This window comes from Artemia franciscana, chromosome 16, assembly GCF_032884065.1.
Source record: "Artemia franciscana chromosome 16, ASM3288406v1, whole genome shotgun sequence".
Lineage (NCBI taxonomy): Eukaryota > Metazoa > Arthropoda > Branchiopoda > Anostraca > Artemiidae > Artemia > Artemia franciscana.
In genome coordinates this window covers 33,560,049-33,581,510 of record NC_088878.1, presented here as the reverse complement: position 1 = coordinate 33,581,510, position 21,462 = coordinate 33,560,049, and the positions used below count along the sequence as shown (strand labels likewise).

The window sequence follows — 21,462 nt, the reverse complement described above, 5'->3', positions numbered from 1 at the left end:
GTTAGTAAGGGTAATGCCCAACCACCTTAAAGAAGTCACGCACGGAATGCTAAATTCAGAACAGTTAAGTCTAGAAGATTATGTATAGTTAAGATATGTATATATATATATATATATATATATATATATATATATATATATATATATATATATATATATATATATATATATATATATATATATATATATATATATTAATTCAATTTATATATTTTTTTTTTCATTTCAATTATACTCGTAGGTTGAATAGGAACGACATTGAGGCATAGAGAAGGAAAGTTAAACTACTAGACTTGACCATTTTTTACAATTTTGAAATAACTCGCGAGAAATTAATTTTGTGTTCAAATAGCATTCACTTCAGAATAATAACTGCACTTACTCATTAACTAATTACAATTAATTACAAAAAGTTGTATAGAGCACAATTTTCCAAATTCTTCAAAAGCTTGTAAATCATGATTTAGCACTGTAATATTTCCTTGGGGCTGTTGTTTGCTGTTGATCTGTTTCTGGAAGTTTTATTTTTGTTACACAAAGTTGGTGCAAGCTACAATTAGGCATGCATTCAATAAACTGAGCGTGTAAAGGACAATTTGCCTTTTTACTTTTATATATTTTTGGCTTTCAGTAAAGCATTAGTCACTTCCACTAGTGCTTGAAGTGGGTTACTTTACAGCCGACGCCTGAAACATTAACACTTTCTTCAAAGAAGTGAGAGCCCCGACTCCAATATTCCTGCTAATTCAGAGCAAAAATTGATGAGAGGAATTTATTTTAATGAGAGAAAAGAAGAAAAGTAATAATGCAGGCTAATTATAGTCTATAATTGGCCCACTATATTAATTTTGTTTGTTATTGCCACTTTTGAGTAGTATGTACGAGTATTTGGCGTGAGTCTTACAAATAGCTACAACTCCAAAGGGTCTTATCAAAGAGTATTGGTAACTCAAAAGAGTGGAAACTGGCACTAGTGTAAAAAAAAGATCACCAACGCCATCTAGCAACTGACAAAATTTGCCATTTTTTAAGCCTAATTAATTTGCCATGATTTGCCCTCATCAAACCTAGGCCTACAAATAATTAGGTTTAGTTATATGTACTACGCCTAATTATGTTAACAAGACAATTAGGCATAACCCTTTGCCATCATAGACAAATAGGCTAGGCCTTATATATGTCTTTTAAACAGTAGGTTGGCCTAACCTAAACAACCAAATACTTGATTTTTATGACTTACACAGAGACTTCACCTCTAAGTGATATTAATATACAGATCAGGCCCAAAGAACATGGGAAACTGTGAGTTTGCAATACTATTTGATTAGGCCTTTACCAATTATCCGGTTTGACTTGAATTTTTTCTACTTATTTAAAGCCATTTTAATGATTTCGCCAGCCACTACGCTGCGTCTGGCACTAGTAGTTTTCAACCCCTATCTTTTCATGTTAAATTGCCAAAGTTTCCACTCTTATAGTTTCCCATACACTTTGGGTCTTAAATTATTTCTGTTCTTTGGACTTCTGGACTTTAGACTTCTCATTGGACTTCTGAATGAAGTCCAACTCCGACTTCATTCAGCAAAAGGTTACGAAAATTTCGCCTCCACAGCCGAGACAAAAAGTCCTCAGTTATTAGGTATTTCATACTTACTTTCTGACTCTGACATATCTTCAATCCTTTTCTTTTCCCCTGATAAATATTGTGAGTACCAGTATAAAAACTTCCCTTTTTTGGTCTTCAGTTTTTTAGAAAAATATGCGCACCTGTAAATAAAGAAATTACGAAATTGCAATTAATGTTGAAACAATAAAACGGAGTCAGAATTAGGAATCTTAAAAACCTGAGATTTTTCCTAAGATTTGAATCACCCTTGAAATCAAGGAAATTTTTTTTCTCATGATTAGACCAAAAAGACTGACTTCTGAATCAAAGAAAATTTTAAGTTTCCCTATACTATTCAAGTATGTCTTCTTTTCCTCTGATAAATATTGTGAGTACCAGTAAATAAAACTTCCCTTTTTTGGTCTTCAGTTATTTAGAAAAATATGCGCACCTGTAAATAAAGAAATTACCAAATTGCAATTAATGTTGAAACAATAAAACGGAGTCAGAATTAGGAATCTTAAAAACCTGAGATTTTTCCTAAGATTTGAATCACCCTTGGAATCAAGGAAATTTTTTTTCTCATAATGATTCGACCAAAAAGACTGACTTCTGAATCAAAGAAAATTTTAGGTTTCCCTACACTATTCATATATGTCCAATAGTTGTTAGACTGCAAAAATCTCCAATTGAAAAGAAACTAATATTACAAAAACGTTAATTGTTAATGAGGCTATGTAGTTGCATACTTTAACAACCACATATTTTTTTTGTCGTTTAATATGAGAGGCCAAATAGGTAATTTTTGTTAGAATTCAACAATAATTTGTTCCTTAATAATCCAAGTCATACATATCAATTCTTTTTTAATTCCTTTGAAATAGATGTTTGTTTCAACAGAAATATTTTGAAATATTTTTGTCTGGGTGGGTCTATCAAAATCCCAATAAATATTGAAATTAAAACTAAATACAGGACAATTGATGTATCTTGAAATATTCTGAGGGCCAACACTTGGTGTGCATGACTCTTTAGCCAATCCTGTCTAAAGCTATTAAAACATTATGCATTTGCAGATAAAATTATATATATATATATATATATATATATATATATATATATATATATATATATATATATATATATATATATATATATATATATATATAACGAAAAGAGAAATCACCAATGCAACAGCACAAACACATTAAAAAAAAAAAAAAAAAAAAAAAAAAAAAAAAAAAAAAAAGGAGACAGAAGGAGAAAAGGAAGACTGTTTTCCTAAATTAGTGATTAATATAGACCAGCACTTGAATGAGGCCTTAACCCTACTCATCCATACAATCACACAGGTCAAACAGCATAGCCATACACAATAAACCATAAAGAATAATCCATCGACAGGCAGTCATGTCGTCAATAAGTATAAGTCGTCATTTACAAAACAATAAAAACAATAAAGACAAATAATTCAGAGGCAACAACCCAACACAAGGGCTCATCAGGAGAATACACACTTGCCATTAGGGTTTCGGCACTTTATATTCTCTACCCAGTCAAGTGGTGTGCCTACCATAGAATACCTATGGTATCCCCGTGTTAGGTATCACCCCCAAAAATATATACCTATGAAAAAAAACAAGCAAATGTAGAAAAACCAAGTAACACCAAAACAAGCTTATCCTGTTAATATATTCCTCTGCTTAGCAGCAGTAGGTAAACTAAATGTGATAAAATTTACCAAATCACAAATATTAACTATTTGCGAAAAACCTGAATGAACTAAAACAATTACAGATTTCATCAGTACCATGTGGCTATTTTTTAAAAATCCGCTCTTTTAGACGCACAATTCACAAAATAGATGGCGCTGCATCTACTTTTCGCAAACCTACAAAATTAACCAAAAATTTCTCTAAGTATTTCCAGATAATTCTTTTGGTATCTATTTAAAAGTTCGTTATAATATAAAACTAAATTTTTTAAATTGCTAAGTTAATTTATTTGCAGAAAAACCTCTTAAAATCAATTTTTGGCTTAAGATTTTACATCTATTTTTAAAATCAATATAATTACTACAAATCCTTGCATATCGAAGTAACTGTGAGAAAAACGCCGAGTATGTGATATCTGAGTGTATATTACTTTCAGGGAATGGGAAATTAATCACTTCAAAATCGAAATCATCCGTTTTATTATACATTTTGATTATTTGGATAAATTATTTGGATTATATATATATATATATATATATATATATATATATATATATATATATATATATATATATATATATATATATATATATATATATATATATATATATATATATATATATATATATGTTTTTAACTACGTAAAACTTGCGAATATACAACATTCTTTGCTGTCCCATTGTCTGTGCATATAAATAGATTTTCAGGTTTACCGACTCTTGAACATGCAACATATAATGGTCCATGGGAAAACAATCCGTATTCAGATCTATACCTCATGATTCTAATGATTGCCCTTGAGCTTTGTTGATGGTGATTGCTAATCGACCATTCCCTGAGTCGCCATCGTCATTTATATATCCCCCTGTGCACCCCGGCGTCCCCTTTGTAGTTATGTCCCTGTGTCCCGGTCGTCATTTATATTCCCTGTGTCCCGGTCGTCATTTGTGTCCCGGTGTTCCAGTCTGTGATTTCTCTTTGAGTGTCCCGGGCGTCATTTATATTCCTTGTGTCCCGGTGTCCCGGTCGTCATTTATATCCCCCTGTGCCCCCCGGCGTCCCCATTGTAGTTGTGTCCCTGTGTCCCGGTCGTCATTTATATTCCCTGTGTCCCGGTCGTCATTTGTATCCCGGTGTCCCGGTCTGTATATACATTCGTTTTTTAGTTTTGTTTTTCTCCTTTATTTTTTTCTTTTTTTTCTTTTTTAGTTTATTTAGATTTTTAGATTTTTTAGTTTTTTTATTAGTTTTTAGTTTTTTTGTAGTTTTTACCGTTTTTTTAGTTTTTATAGTTTTTTTTTTTTACTTATGTCCTGGTCGTCATTTATACTCCCTGTGTCCCGGTCGTCATTTGTGTCTCGGTGCTTTGTTGATTGCTAATTTATATTATATTTATATTTTTTATATTTATTAATATTTTTTTAGTTTTTTTTTCTCTTATTTTTCAGTTTTTTCCTTTTTTTTAGTTTTTTTCTTTTTTAGTTTTTAGTTTTTTTTTTTGTTTTTTACCTTTTTTTAGTTTTTTTAGTTTTTTTAGTTTTTTTAGTTTTTTAGCTTTTTTAGTTTTTTTATTAGTTTTTATTTTTTTTTTTAGTTTTTGCCTTTTTTTAGTTTTTTCAGTTTTTTTTAGTTTTTAGTTTTTTACCTTTTTTAGTTTTTTTTAGTTTTTTTTTTTTTTTAGTTTTTTTTGTAGTTTTTACCTTTTTTAGTTTTTTTTCTTCTTTTGTATTAGTGTGAAATAATTCAGACGTCATATGCGGACAAACACGACGTCACTCGACAGACAGACAGACAGACATAACCCACAAACAACTTATTTTTATATATATTTATTCATATTTTTTTTAGTTTTCTTTTTCTCTTTTATTTTTCAGTTTTTTCCTTTTTTTTAGTTTTTTTCTCTTTTAGTTTTTAGTTTTTTTTTAGTTTTTTACCTTTTTTTTTAGTTTTTTTTAGTTTTTTTAGTTTTTTAGCTTTTTTAGTTTTTTTATTAGTTTTTATTTTTTTTTGTAGTTTTTGCCTTTTTTTTATTTTTTTCAGTTTTTTTTTAGTTATTAGATTTTTACCTTTTTTTAATTTTTTAGCTTTTTTAGTTTTTTTCTTTTTAGTTTTTTTTGTAGTTTTTACCTTTTTTAGTTTTTTTCTTCTTTTGTATTAGTGTGAAGTAATTCAGACGTCATATGCGGACAAACATGACGTCACCTGATGCACAGATCCACAGATCCACACACAGACAACTTATTTTTATATATATAGATATATATATATATATATATATATATATATATATATATATATATATATATATATATATATATATATATATATATATATATATATATATATATATATATATATATATATATATATATATATATATATATATATATATATATATATATATATATATATATATATATATATATATATATATATATATATATATATATATATATATATATATATATATATATATATATATATATATATATATATATATATATATATATATATATATATATATATATATATATATATATATATATATATATATATATATATATATATATATATATATATATATATATATATATATATATATATATATATATATATATATATATATATATATATATATATATATATATATATATATATATATATATGATACTCCTCAAACCCCCATTAAGTGTAATAATGTCACAACAAATTTGACTAGGAATCAGAACCAGAAAAAGCCAAGGAATTGGGACAGCAACATAGCATTATAACTTAGAACCATTCTAGCATATGAGAAGACAGGGATGGAAGCAGGGATACAGTTCAAAATTTTTTTCCATTAGTATTTTCATATAACAGTAAGCAAACCTTCCAAAAAAAGAAGTGCTTGACCCGCCATAATATTAGGTTTATACCCATATACCTTTTTGTACTAAAAGGCTCCAGTGAAAAAAAAACGACTAATAAAAAAACGACATCATAGGGTCATTGTTAGTCTGGGAGCATTGTTGGACTATTCCTCTTCAGAAATGAGCAAAGAACCATCACTAATGCCAATAGCATATGCTACCATGTTATCCTACAAGATTTTTTCCTTCCAAGAATTGAAAACAATTTTTGGGTTACATGGATGACACTTGTTTTCATTACTTAACCCACAGATAACTTATCCATTGATTTTTTTGTGCACTGTTTTTGGAAATCCAATAATCACCCAAAATATTGATGTCAATTGGCCATCTGGCCATCTAGGGAGCTGTGATTTCACCCTGTTGGGAGTTTTTGTGAGGAGCCTTTGGAACTGTGATTTCATTCTATTGGATGTTTTGTAGTTATGCTCAAGAAAAGATTGAGGCCTTGAAATAATAACATCAAAGCTGCTCTTGATGCAGCTCCAGCCGAACAATAAAAATGCACTGAGAAATTGCGTTGATTCGATAGCGTGGCAGTCATTTAAATAATATTTTGCTTCATTTTAGAATGAAAATATCCCAACTTTCTAATTAACTCATAATTTTGGAAAATTATTCATCAGTTTTTAAGATCAAGTCTAATTCCAAAGTTAGATGTTTCACCCTTTACACTAAATTACCTGTCATATTCCTTAAGGTCAAAGTAGCACTTTGAAAGAATGAATGTTCTATCGTGAGACACATCTTCCATCTGCACTTCTGATGTTTCATCCAAAATGGATTTTTTAGGTGTAGGTATACAAACGGTATTTTTATCATCAAGGGTATACAATAATTCAGAGAGCCTGTAAGAAAACACATGGCTAGTTAGTAGTCAACCTGCCTTTTTTGGAAGGGTCTTGAGCAGTGGTACAAATAAAATTCAGACTAAGGGAAATAAGTCCCTAAGCAAGTCCCTAAGCAAGAGCAAGAACCATTCATCAAGCAAATATATCTATCAAAATTTGGGGGACTAAAAAGAACTTGAAGCTGTTCTCAATAATTTCTTTGTTTTTGGCACTTTGACAGCAAACCTTTATAAAAAAAAAGTAAGTGCTTTCTTGCTTGTTCATTGCAACCTCAAGAAGAAAGTTTATATATAAAACGTCTTATACATGAAACTTTTACAGAATTGCAACTACTGCAGAACTGCAGCATGAAACTGGTTCTTAATTAATTGTCAATTATTGTTAATTCCTCAATTAAAAAGTGTTTTAACTTGTTAAGTGTTTAAGGAAAAACTGGACAATGTTACTGGATACTAGAGGCTTTGGTACCAAGAGGCATGTAAATTTTCTTTTATTTATTTTCCTTGACTCTCTTTATGAGTTTTAGTCAATATAAAAAAAATAATATCCATAAAGTAATAACATATGGTATATTATAGTATTACACAAGGCTCTATAAATTTCACTTGGCTTAGTGTGCAATCATGACATTAATTTATCTGACTTACATCTTGGTACAGCCAAAGATGATAAGTTTCATCCAGCTTCATCTTTTAACTTTGTCCAAAGCTTTAGATAAGCTCAAGCTGAATAATATAACATTGGGTATCTACCCAATAGGTCATATTCTTGGCCAGTAAGAACAAACAAGGAAAAAGGACAATCAGACCAAGCGTCGTTGTACCTGCCGGGAGTGTGTCTCCCTTAAATTGCGGGGAATAGATAGCAGGAGTCTACGCTTCCCTCGCTTATTGGCATTTTGAGCCTCTGAATTTTAGCCAACTACCATTCAGCTTTAGTGCAGTTAAGACGTGTTTTGCCCATGGTTATGTTTTTGACTCGGAATTGGATTAATAGACTATTTTCATGAAAATGGATTCGGACTGCTTTGTTTATGCCCCGGTTCTGAACTTTCTGCAGTTTAATAATGAAAAAGTTGTCGAAGCTAGAGTGATCTTAAAATTTCCAGTAGAATTCTTCGAGTCAAGTGATATTTCCAAATCGAAGAAAATCCTGTGGGATTTGCTGCCGAAATTGACCGAGCCCTATCCAAGGCGCACGGGTTCAAACGCAGCTCTGAATCATTTGAAAGACATGTTAGAAACTTCTTCAAAATCAGAGTGCTTCTGAGGACATGCCTGTCTTTGTTATCCGTTCCCCAGCCAAAGTTCCCTGTATTCCAGCAGTTGCTTACTCCACGATAGCTTCTAAGCTTAATGGAATTTAACAGACTCTTTCGCAAATTAATGAGAAAATGTCAGCTTATGATCTGAATTTCCCCAGCCTTCCGAGCATTGCTACTGGAAGTGACATAAGCAAAGCCACTGTTATTATCACGAATGTACCGCGTGATATCGATAATGCATCTAAACGGAAGGAAAGAATTGACTGTATTTCTGGTCACAAGTGCATTGATACTGTGCGAGCCTCTGGTGATAAATTTATTGTGAAGATCGATAGCATGGCTGCTGCTGACTTTTGCAAATCTGCGCTACGGTGGAGCTTATTTTAAAAATTTTGGAAATATTATTTTCTTACCCCCCTAAGTTGTTCCATATCACATGAAAACATTGTAGAAAAAGTTTGAACCATTTATAATAATGTTTAGGGGTAGCTCAAGTACCTCAAAGATTAAGAAAAAAGAAAAAAAAAGAAGGATTTCGATTAAAAATTTTAAAAATTAAAAATTTTGGAAATATTATTTTCTTACCCCCCTAAGTTGTTCCATATCACATGAAAACATCGTAGAAAAAGTTTGAGCCATTTATAATAATGTTTAGGGGTAGCTCAAGTACCTCAAAGATTAAGAAAAAAGAAAAAAAAGAAGGATTTCGATCAACTTGTATTTTGCTTTAAAAAAATATAAACAAAATTGTTTAGTTCCTATTTATGGTTGACCTGACAGAGTCTGCTTCCTGCTGTCGGGATAAACTCTGCGGTGTTCATTGAGAACTTGCAGCAGAAATTGCAGCTGCGACTCATCTTGGGTTATAAAACCGCTGTACTCTTGAATGAGTGCCACTCCTCGCTCAGCGTGGTCATTGACGACTTTGAGTGACCTCACAGTTTCTGACGCTAGCTTGTAGTCGTGTCTATCTTCCCACAAGTCTGGATCAACTGTGAGAAATCCATCCAGAAGATCCATCATTTGAAAAAGTTTTGCTGACTTTGCTGTAACAAAATGTTCCAGGTTTTTATTCTTGGCTGAATCAAGATCAATGGTGATACGCTTGGTATGTTCCTGTTCCTTGTCGTCTTCACTCTGCATGGCACTCACCATCAGTCTCTTCGTCGACGAACTGACGCGACTGTAAAAGAAAGCCAAGCCAACGAGTTCGGGTGACAAATACCACAAGTTACCGGAAAACTTGTTTGATGTGGCCTTTGAGATTGCCAAATGGATGGACGAGTACTCGAGCAGCGACTTCAGCAGTAGTAGGTCACTGTACGGAGCACCTGAGGCTAAAGGTGCAGAGATCCAGGCTTTCAGGTACACACGTACTGCAAACACACACACGTCATGCAAACCTCTTTCTTCTGTGAGAGTCAGTCTAAACTGAGCCTTGAGCATCCAGATCTTTAAACTGTATATCACTTTGCTCATCCATCTGGCATGGTGCATCGCTCCGGGTGAAATGAATCGTACTCCTCTCGCAGGAGTAGCACCAAGAAAGATGAGCACAAGTTTCAGGAATTCCTTGTAATCATCCCTTGGCTGGCTCTGTTCAAGGTGCTTGTTAGCAAAATCGATGGTACTTTGTTTGATGTCATCCACTAGACGCGCCACATCATCAGCTGCAATTCCTGTTTCATATTTATCTGTATCTATGAATCTCCAATAGTCCTGGAAGCGTTTGAAGAGTGGAACCTCAGGAGAAGATGTCGATCCCATGCACACTCGAAACGCAGCACCAATGACGAGCTCCATAATATGATTTCTACAAGCCAGTGACAAGAGTTCCTTACCTAGCTTCTGCTCCAACAGAATACAAGCACCAGAGATCCTGCCAGTGTTTGAGCTTGTAGTATCGAAACACATGGCTCGGATGTTGCCGGGTATGCCTCAGTCTTCAATAGCTCCGAAGACAGCAGAAGCCTGAGCCTCGCCTGTTCCGGATGGAAGCTTGGCTACTGTGAGTAGCTGTAAAACTTCTTTTCCGGAAACCAAAACAGGCAGACGATCAACCTTCTCTTTTCCAATGAGGTCGGGGATCAGTTTGCCGTCCCAGTGGACAACGAGGGGAACATCACTCTGAAACTTGGCTCTTATGCTTGCAGAACTGTGAATTCGATGTTTTGCTCTGAGTCGGCGAACTGAATCTCTATTTAGAGCTAGTTGGTCAATAGTCATTCCTAAGCTTTTGGCAGCTTCTGCTATGACAAAAACAGCCTTGCGGTCTGATACTTTAGTACGATCAAGAGCTGCTGCTAGTTCAGGTGTAACTACAGCTTTTCGGCCCCTCTTTCTTTTTTGAGTTCTGCTTCCTCCAACAGCCCCCTCACTGTCAACGTCTTCTGCTGCGCTGATCTCTGAACCAGATGTGGTAAGTTCGGCTGTGGAAGCTCTATCTGTTGTATGTTCTCTGTTTGCTGTCGTCTTTTAAGTGTTTGCTGCTCTCTCTCAGACACCCTTTTCTCCTTGCAAGCTAGTGTTTCATCTACGCCAACCATTGACCCCCGTCTCCCTTTTTCTCGCTGGGCTAAAAAGAAATCTTTGTCTTCTTGTATTGACATCGTGTTCAGGGCATCGGCGTGAGCGATGTCAAAAATATCCTCGAGCCTAGATACGAAGGCCGCCTCTCTCGCCTGTTGAGTTGATGACTTTCGTGCTTTGTTCTTCTTGAGAAGACGCCATTCTTCAAATGCCTGCTCAAGCTTAGTTTGACAGTTTTGATGATCTCTCATTGGAATTCGAGCTTTCCGCCAAAACTTTGCTAGTTCGGTTACAGCAGCAGCCGACGAGTGCCTAATGGTCTCATTCAGTTCAAGGTGGAGATGAAGGAAGAACCCAAGAGCCATTCGCAATGAAGGCAGCTTGCTACCTCTTAATTCAGACACAGAGCTACCAATGAGATATAACTCCGTTCGAGATCTAGTTGCATTTGCTAACATTTTCAGTCTCAATTGGGTCTGAACTAAAAAGAAAACAGAATTTATAATCATGAACTTAGGTAGGGTGAATTTTTTTTAGAAAAAAGAGCAAAAATTGTTCAACTCATTGCTTCTCCAACAAAAGAATAGGCTCAGTTACATTCAAATTCGTCAATCAACGCTCAGTAGTCATTAACGTTATAGAAATCTACTGTCTTGAGACAAGTTAATACACAATTAGCTTATTATTGTAAAAAAAACAACACTGATAACAAAACAGAACTGATACAATATCGCCTCGAGCAAAAAACTAGTGTCCGAGACTCTAGTAAGCGCAACCGGTCAAAAGCAAACAAGTCTGAACACGTTCATCTCTGAAGGATGGAAATTTTGCATTGCCGGCTAAATTATGTCTGGTTCTGCTGCAAGTTGTCAATGAACACCGCAGAGCTTATCCCGATAGCAGGAAACAGACTCTATCCGGTCAACCATAAATAGGAACTAAACAATTTTGTTTATGTGTTTTTAAGCAAAATACAAGTTGCTCGAAATCCTTCTTTTTTACTTTTTCCTTCTTTTTTACTTTTTTTCTTAATCTTTGAGGTACTTGAGCTACCCCTAAACATTATTATAAATGGCTCAAAATTTTTCTACAATGTTTTCAGGTGATATGGAACAACTTAGGGGGGTAAGAAAATAATATTTCCAAAATTTTTAAAATAAGCTCCACCCTAATCTGCGCGCTCGGTTTTTCATGACTGTGAAGCAAAAATGGTGTAGAAAAAGTTTTTTTGTATCATGAAAGGCGTTGCACAAGATCTTGATCTTGCGCCTCTTAAAGCTTGCAGGGGTGTTCGAGACGCTATGAGAATTGGGAGCTCAAATTGTGTGAAAATTACGTTCGAAGACGAAATTTCTCTTTCCTCTGCCCTTAAATCTAGACTGAAGATAGGCTATGAACTATTCTGAGTGTATGAATATCGGCGAATTCCTAGGTGCTGCAGGAAATGTCAATCACCTGACCACCTTGCTGCAAAATGTCCCGATAAAAACTACAAATGCTCACGGTGCTCTGGTCCCCATATGAACTCCAGTGACTCACCTTGCAGTAACACCCCAAAGTGTTCAAATTGTAGTGGAAATCATGTTGCTTACAGTTTTCGTTGCTCCAAACTAAAGGCTCTTGCTAATTCCAAAGTTTCACGACCTTCTCGCTTGCATTCATTAATGAGAATAAAGTCTCAGTTTGCTCTTTCAACATCAATGGGACTAAGGATAAAGTGTTAAGCCTTGATGAGAAACTAGCTAATCATGATGTTGTTCTCTTACAAGAACACCTGCTCCCAAGTTGCAGAGTAAACTTTCTAAGGCGAAGTTCTCAACATGCTGTTTTCATCACGAATGCCCGACGTACCCGAGGCAGGCCTTCTGGCGGTCTTGCCTGTATAATTAAGCGATCTCTGCCTAGGTATTTGTCTCCTAGCTGCTACCAATCCTCTGAACACTATCTTGCAATCTGGCTTGCTGACGTGATCATAATCAACGCCTATTTGCCCCATGATAGAAGATCTGTTTCTTCCTTCTCCAGCTATGCGAATACGTGCAATAAATTAAAGACTCTCATATCTGGTATTGAGCGTCTGGGATACAAGTGGGTGCTTATAGGCGACTTAAACTGTGACATCACCGTTTCCTCGACACGAAAGGAAGTGCTTTTTCAGTGTCTACCCTCAGTATTTAAGGTCCTAACGAAAGACCTCAGTTTTACATATATCCACTGTAGTTGTTCTGTCTCAAATTTAGACCACTGTATCTGCCATCATTCATTACAAACTTCAGCAGTACATGTTGATGAAGATGAGAGAGATTATGATCATTTACCTCTGTATTTTGATATTATGGTTACTTCTGACATATACTCAAACCAACCCTTAATGTTGCATAAGTGGTTTGAAAAACGAGATTGGTCTAGTGCGAACATGCCTCTTTACCTTGCTTGGCCTCTTTACACACGGAGCTCTACTGTCCACTGTACGTGTCCCTTTCCATCTTCTTTGCACAAATGCGTCCCCTATTATTGACAATGCTCGTGCTGATTTGAATCGCTATTATCGTGACATTATCTTATGTATAAAGCAAGCTGAAGATGTAGCTATCCGCTGATCCGTGTCAGGCGGAATACCCAAAAAACCAATTTGGAAGTGTGATCCTTTGCTGAAAAAAGTCAAGAATAAGGCCAAATTCTGGTTAAGAATATGGTCTGCCTGTGGTCTACCTTCTCGGGGTACTGTGTTTGATCTAAAACAAAAGACGAAACTCGAATATAAACGCCATCTTCGTGCCGTTCCTTACTCCGGTGAAACTTTTCCAAAAAGTAATAGTGAGTGGTGAAAAGTGATAAATTCTGCCAAGTTTCCAGAAGCAAGTTCTAGTGATATTATATCTCGTCCATCTTGGGTTGAACATTATTCAAAATATTTTCGAATGTTAATTATGCAGTGCATAAGCGTTTCTCATGTTTGCTTGAAAACAATTTGACATCACGTTTATGTCAGAGACATGTGATTCCAGTTGAAAAGTGGGCTATTTTTAAAGGTATTAAGGGTTTAAAATCAAAATCTTTGGATGTTGATGGAATTAGTGTTTTGAATCTTGTTCCGAATTCTTTTGAACTGGTATCTCATCTCCAACTGTTTTTTCAAATGTGTTCGAGTAGTTCATGTGTGCCCGACTTGTTCTTATGCGGTAGCGATATGACACTTCTAAAAAAAGGAAAAGAACCGATTCCTTGTAGTTCTTATAGGCACATAACGGTAGCTTGTACTTTGAGCAAGCTTTTTGAACACCTCCTACTACCTTATATCACTAAGCTTGCTCTAAATGTTGAAAATCAATTTGGTTCTAGATCTGGGTTAGGCTGTCAGCATGCTCACCGGGCTTTGACTTCTTTATTAAAAGATGCCCATCGCACTCGTCGCGTACTTCATTTTGCAACCCTAGACTTGTCTAAAGCATTTGACAGTATTTGCCATACTCAAGAATGGACAGCACTATGACAGAGAGGAGTAAATCCGTCGGTAATTCACGTGCTTCGTTATTGGTACTCGCATTCTTACCTTCGCCTTAAGTCATTAGATAATTCTTATTTTGGTCATATCCCTGTTCGTTGCAGTGTAAGACAAGGGGGAGTTCTTTCGCCGTATATTTTTAATGCTTGTATTGAAAATGTATTATCAAAAATATCGACTACATGCCTACTAGGACCATTTGATATCTCATATCTGGCTTATGCAGATGACCTTCTTCTAATTAGTCAAACTGAGTCTGGTCTTGCCCATTCAGTGATGTCAGTTACTTCTGCTTTTCGTGATATCAGCCTGTACCTAAATATTGACAAGTGCGAGTTTCTTGTTTTCAATGGTAATAATTGTTCAGAATCACTATACTGCGATGGTTTTAGTATTCCTCATGTTAAATCGTTTCGTTGGTTTGGTATAACAGTTTGCAATTCTATGAATGCTCTCCGGTCTCGCGCTGTCAAAGATATTAGTGATAAGCTGAGGCTCAGTTACTCTAAGATTGTAGCAAATCGTGGATACTATAGGAGAAGAGCACTAACTCGGCTTTACTCAAATTTTTGTGATAATTCTGTGCTATTCTGTTCTGGTATTAGGCCACTTCTGTTGACTGGTGATCTAAAACGTATTCGCATAAATTATTAACAGTACTGCAAATTTCTTTTATACCTACCTTGTTCTTACTGGAATACAAAACTGGTTAAAAAGTATTGTGCGACAGATATTACTGGTGCTTTCAGAAAATTATCTGCGAAGCTAGCTATTGAAGCGCTTTATAGGCTAGGATGTTTTGATTGCCTTATCCGTCTTTTTTCTGTATGTGATTAAATTTGTTTCTTTTGTGTTACTTTTGCTGTTTTTCTTTTGTATTTTACTCCACTTAACCTCTGTTTTGCGAAGTGGGTGATAAATAAATTATTAATTAATATTATTATTATTATTTAGCTGTTTGTGTAAAAACAATTTTTAGGATTTAGAGAATAGTCACAAATAACTTAACCCTTGCACTCTAGCTTCACCCTTGCCTAGTAAAGGCAAAAATCTTATAGGAAAAAAAGAGATATACCATTAGGTAGGCTATATAGGCATAGGGAAAAGACAAACATGGGCTAGTAGGATAATCAATTCCTTTTTGTGTGCTCTTTCAAATATATTTGTTGTTTTAATTGAAAATTAAAACATTTCCATATCCAATTGCAGTTTGATTCAATCATGTAATTTTCATTTAGCTGATTTAGCACAACTAGGCTTACTTTTCAAAATAGTAAGAAGCCAGGAGACTAGAATTTCACTATAATTGATTCAATTGTAAAATACTAGTTTAGTGACTTATGGCTATCTTGGAAAGGGGTTACGTTAGGAAAATGAAACTTTCAGGGATGGGTCTAAAGGCTAAAGTATGTCCTGGGAAGGTATTTTGAAGTACCTACATCTACTCCCTCTCTCTCTAGAGGGTGCTGACCTTTAAAAATATGTCTGTTATAAAGTGAAACCTTGCAAAATAGGTCTTCTGCTTGAGTGAAGTACAACAAAATTATTTTCAGCTTCACAACTTTGCTCAATCCCAATTTATAAGGTTTTAAAGATATGCAAATAAATTTCCTAAATTTTCAAAAAATGGTAAAATTCTAGTTGATTGACTTCTTGCTATCTCAGAAAGGGGTTAGTGTAGTATTTTTATATTACGTTATATGGAAGTTTCATGATATGTTTTTTTGTAGGTAGCCTGGGTCAGTAAACCTATTCAATAGACGACATTACATGGTGTCAGAAGTGGGATCTGAATAACAATGGACGTCCTTCAGCCATCAATAAACTGGGAGGTCAACTCCCTTTCAGAGGAATGGGACTGCTTTGAAGAGCATGCTAAGCTGATGTTTGCAGGGCCACTTTCAGGCAAAACAGAAAAAGTACAGTGTGCCTACCTACTCATCTGGGCTGGAGCAAAAGGTCGGAAAATATTCAACACCTTCAACGTCACGCCTGAAGAGCTGCATAAAATCGAACCTTACCTCGCTAAATTCAAAGCATATGCTTCACCTCAGAAGAACACAGTTTTTGCACGATACCTATTCCAGAAGCGAGACCAAAACGACACAGAGACTGTGGAAAAATACATCACAGATCTAAGGACATTAGTGAAACCATGCTCCTACTCAGACCCAGATGAAATGGTTTGGGACCAAACTGCATGTGGAATCCAAATCCAAAATGTGCGTGAAAAGATCTTGGCTGAAAGCAATGAACTCACACTGGATAAAGTAACCTTTATGTGCAGAAGCCACGAAGCAACCCAGGCTCAACTCAAGACATTCAACGGAACGAGGCCAGCCCCCATCAAACAAGAGATCGATGCTATATCCCGCTACCAAAACCAGAACAGTGGTAGAAACAAACAAACAGAAACAAGCAGCTCCAAGAGTAAAGCATGCTACTTCTGTGACAGAACATACTCCCCCTCACACATCTGTCCTGCAAAGGGGATAACCTGCTCCATATGCAAAAACACCAACCACTTTGCCAGGGTCTGTTGAAGTAAGACGGTCAATGCAGTTGATAAAGATGCCGCAGATACAAACCCCAGCAACGAAACTGTTTTCCTTTACTCCATTGAGATAAGTAAGAACAAAGACGAAGCAGTTATTCCACTGACTATCAACAACCAGTTCCCTGTACAATTTAAGCTCGACACAGGAGCCCAGGTGAATATCATCCCAAAGAAGTATTTTGACCTCATCACACCAAAACCCACCAGTAAGCGACTCACAAGCTATTGTGGAGCACGGATCCCAGTAACAGGAGTCTGCAGACTATCCTGTAGGTACAAAGACAACGTGAGCAGCGCGAAGCAGTTCTACGTAGTATACTACGTAGTTCTAGCCTCAATCTGGACCTGATCAAGCTAGTCCTAAACATAGATGTTGCAACCTCCCAAGTACCACACCTGAAGGAAAAGTACAAAGAAGTATTCCGAGAAATTGGAAAGCTGGACGGAGAATGCAACATACACCTAAAGGATAACGCTACGCCAACCCTCTACCCAGCCCGACAAATTCCCGCCACTATGCAGGATAAGCTCAAGACAGAGCTCAGTTGCCTAGAAAGCCTAGGTATCATAGAAAAAGTAGTGACCCTGACCAAATGGGTTAACTCAATGGTGATGGTAGAAAGGAAGGACGGCTCCATAAGACTGTGCATAGATCCAGTTGATCTAAATAAGTCCATCAAGCGACCGCACTACCCAATTCCCACTCTGGACGGTGTCACCTTGAAGCTACACGGAGCCAAAGTATTCACCAAACTTGATGCCCAATCCGGTTACTGGTCCATTCTGCTGTATGACGACTCTCCTTATCTCATGACATTCAGCACGATCTATGGGAGATACCATTTCAAGCAAATGCCCTTCGGAATCATCTCAGCCCAAGATGAATTTCAGCAGTGAATGGAAGATGCTTTCAAAGGCCTAGAAGGATTCGAAATCATCATTGATGACATGATCGTGTATGGCAACACACAAGAAGAACACGACAAATGCCTAGCAGGAATATTGGAACGCGCCCTTGTCAAGGGCATCCGATTCAACAAAGAGAAGTGCAAGTTCTCAGTATCCAGAGTAAAGTACTTCAGACACGTCATAAGCTCTGAAGAAATGCAGCCAGGCCCTGATAAGATCCGTGCCATAAACAACATACCAAGCCCATCATGCCAAGAAGAACTCCAAACACTTCTTGGGATGATCAATTACTTAGCCAAGTACATACCAAGTCTCTCAACAAAGAACAAAAAACTCCATGACCTGACTAAAGCAGACCCATTCATCTGGGAAGAGGAACACACACAGATCCTAGAAGAATGGAAGAGCTCCATAGTATCCAACACCCCATTCTTCAACCACAAGAGTAACAACATGGAACTCATAGTTGACGCCTCTAGCCATGGACTTGGTGCACACCTGGTCTTGGGGGGAAAGTCACAGCATACACATCAATATCGCTCAGCAAAACAGAGCAGAAATATTCTCAGCTAGAAAAAGAGCTGTACGCCATTGTATTTGGCTGCAAACATTTCCACCATTATCTCTATGGCCAGCATGTCGAAGTTACTACTGACCACCGCACACTCGAAATGGTGGTGGCAAACCCTATCCACAAGGCCCCACCCCGAGTACAGAGATTAATGCTCCAGCTCCAGCCTTATGACCTTAGCCTGAAGTTCTGACCAGGCTCAGAAATTCCTGTAGCTGATGCTTTATCCCACCTACACCTGGGCAATGTGAATCCAACACTGGAAGAAAGTCTAGATGTCTACCCACATCAAATTGTACAAAACCTACCTGCCAGTGACCAGAAGCTCAAAGAGATCCAGGTGGAAACAACAAAGGATTCAGAACTGAGTACCCTAATCAAAACAGTCCAAGCAGGGGGGCTGAGTGCAAGAAAAGACTGCCCAACCAACATCCTAGCATACTGGAACTTGCAGCATGAACTCTCCTTTGAAAAAGGCATCCTACTCAAAGGAGAAAGGCTGATCATCCCCAAGAATATGCAGGCAGCTACACTGCAGCAGTTACACGCAGCCCATCTTGGAATCGGGAAAAACGAAACAATGAGCCAGAATGCTGGTATATTGGCCAGGACTCAATGCAGACATCAAGCAGTACAAATATGCACCAACAAGCATGCACCAACAACATGCCAAGTAATTCAAAGGAACTGACAATTAACCACAACATTGAGATGCTGCCATGGCAAAAGGTTGCAACCAATCTCTTCAAATGGAAAAGCGCCAGTTTCTTGGTAACCGTCAACTACCGCAGCTGTTTTTTCAAAATCAACGAGCTTCCAGTGACCTCATCCAGTGCAGTCATCACGAAACTCAAGGCCCATTTTGCCCGACACGGCATACCGTCTCAGCTAATGTCAGACAATGGACCTCAGTTCACATCAAGAGAATTCACCAATTTTGCCAAGACGTGGGGAATCTCACTAACCACATCCAGCCCAGGATACCCAAAATCCAATGGACCGATTGAGAAGGCAGTACAAATCTCTAAAAACATCATGATGAAAGCAACAGAAAACAGAGAAGACCCCTTCCTGGGTATACTAGAGCATAGGAATACACCAGTCGATGGGTTTGCATCACCAGCCCAGCTCCTAATGTCGCATCAGCTAAGATGCATCCTGCCGTGCACCTCACAACACCTCAAGAAGAAAGTCATTCTGACCACACAGTTCACTTGACAAAGAACTGAAATGCAGAAATGCCAAAAGCTGTATCATGACAAATCAGCTAGATCACTGAAACAACTCACCCCTGGAGATGCAGTTTATGTACAGAAGACACCCAACAGACCATGGAGTCAGACTGTTGTGCTATCCTACACAGGACAGACATGATCCTACCAGGTGCATACCAACAAAGGTTCCATGCTAAGGAGAAACTGTAAACATCTCACAGCCCATCCACATCAAAGCCAGCAAGGTTTGAGCCCAGTCAGTGAGACAAGCAATGAAGCAGCACCACCGACAACAGAAACGGCTATTGAGTCACCACCCTCAGCTTCACAGCCAGACCTGTTCATGTCCCCATTGCTACTGTGGGATGGTCAGCAGGCCAGCCCAAGCCCCAACCAGACAGCCACCATATCTCAGCCCCAGGGTACCAGCAAAACACCATTGCAGCTATGCACTCATTACAGTCTAACATTAAGAAGACCCCTGAAGCTAAACCTGTAAAAGGAGTGAAGTGAAAAGAAGTACAAAAAGGTGCAGCCTTAACTCAGCCAAAGACTCAGTGAAGTGGACCAAGCCAAGACTTTAGTGGACCACCCTTGAAGTTAAAGTGTTTTGGAAGTTTAGTATGTTGCTTTTTATTATGAGAAGGAAGATGTAGTATTTTTATATTATGTTGTATGGAAGTTTCATGATATGTTTTTTTGTAGGTACCCTGGGTCAATAAACCTATTCAATAGACAACATTACAGTTAGGTTAGGAAAATGAAACTTGCAAGGATGGGTCTAAAGGCTAAAGTATGTCATGGGGAGGTATTTTGAAGTACCTACCTCTACTCCTTCTCCCTCTAGAGGGCCCTGACCTTTAAAAATATGAGTGTTATAAAAGTGAAACCTTGCAAAATAGATCTTCTGCTAAAATGAAGTAAAACAAAATTGTTTTCAGCTTCACAACTTTGCTCAATCCCAATTTATAAGGTTTTAAAGACACACAAATACATTTCCTAAATTTTGAGATAAAACCATTGATATGGTGCCAAAATTCTACACAAATAACAGGAATTGAATTTTCAGAGCTAAAGGCAGAGAAAAGGCACCTGGTAACTGAAAATTAAAGTAAAATGTTGCTTGGTCAAAATTTCAATTTAAATACCTTTCTGGGATATACTTTAGCCTGTAGACCCATTCCCAAAAGTTTTATTTTCCTAACCTAACCCCTTTCTGAGCTAGCCAAAAGTCACCCAACTAGAATTTAACCAAAAAAACATTGATATGGCTCAGAATACTACTAAAATAACAAGAATTGCATTCTCAGAACTAAAGGCAGAGAAAAAGCAACTGGTACCTAACTGAAAATTAAGGTAAAATATTGTTTGGTCAAATTTTAATAGGTGTAGACCTGTCATTTAGATGAATTTCAGGGCTCTCTATGGGGAGAAGGAGTGGAGGTGGGTACTTTAAAATACCTTCCCAGGATATACTTAAGCCTGTAGACCCATCCCTGAAAGTTTCATTTTCCAAACCTAAGCCCTTTCTGAGATAGCAAGAAGTCACTAAACTAGAATTTTACCATTAAAACATTTCCATACCCAACAGTGGCTTGATTCAATCATGAAACTTTCATTTAGCACAATTAGGCTTACTTTTCAAAATAGTAAGAACCCAGGAAACTATGATTTCAACACAATCTATTCAAGTAGCCTTACCACTTGCTGGAATGAAGTAACCCTCGATCTTTACAAGCTTGGATGCCTGTGATAAGCTCATGAGATAAGTCACATGTTTCCATCTTTAAATATTTTGAATCAACAGTAATCAGTTTTTAGTTGCCGTGTTT

General features: G+C 36.6%; 1 protein-coding gene across 2 annotated transcripts; it reads right to left on the bottom strand.

The window, feature by feature from the left end:
- Positions 1-228: 228 nt before the first annotated feature.
- Positions 229-21,462, bottom strand: LOC136037367 (cell division cycle protein 23 homolog). Of its 2 annotated transcripts, none has more exons than XM_065720092.1 (3): positions 21,332-21,462; positions 6,914-7,078; positions 229-1,767 (listed from the first exon to the last, which is right to left on the bottom strand). In XM_065720092.1, the coding sequence occupies exons 1-3, from the start codon at positions 21,412-21,414 to the stop codon at positions 1,629-1,631; spliced, it is 387 nt and encodes a 128-aa protein (XP_065576164.1). In that variant the 5' UTR covers positions 21,415-21,462; the 3' UTR covers positions 229-1,628. The 2 variants fall into 2 exon arrangements, with proteins under 2 accessions (XP_065576164.1, XP_065576165.1); XM_065720093.1 differs by lacking the exon at positions 229-1,767 and adding an exon at positions 1,963-2,057.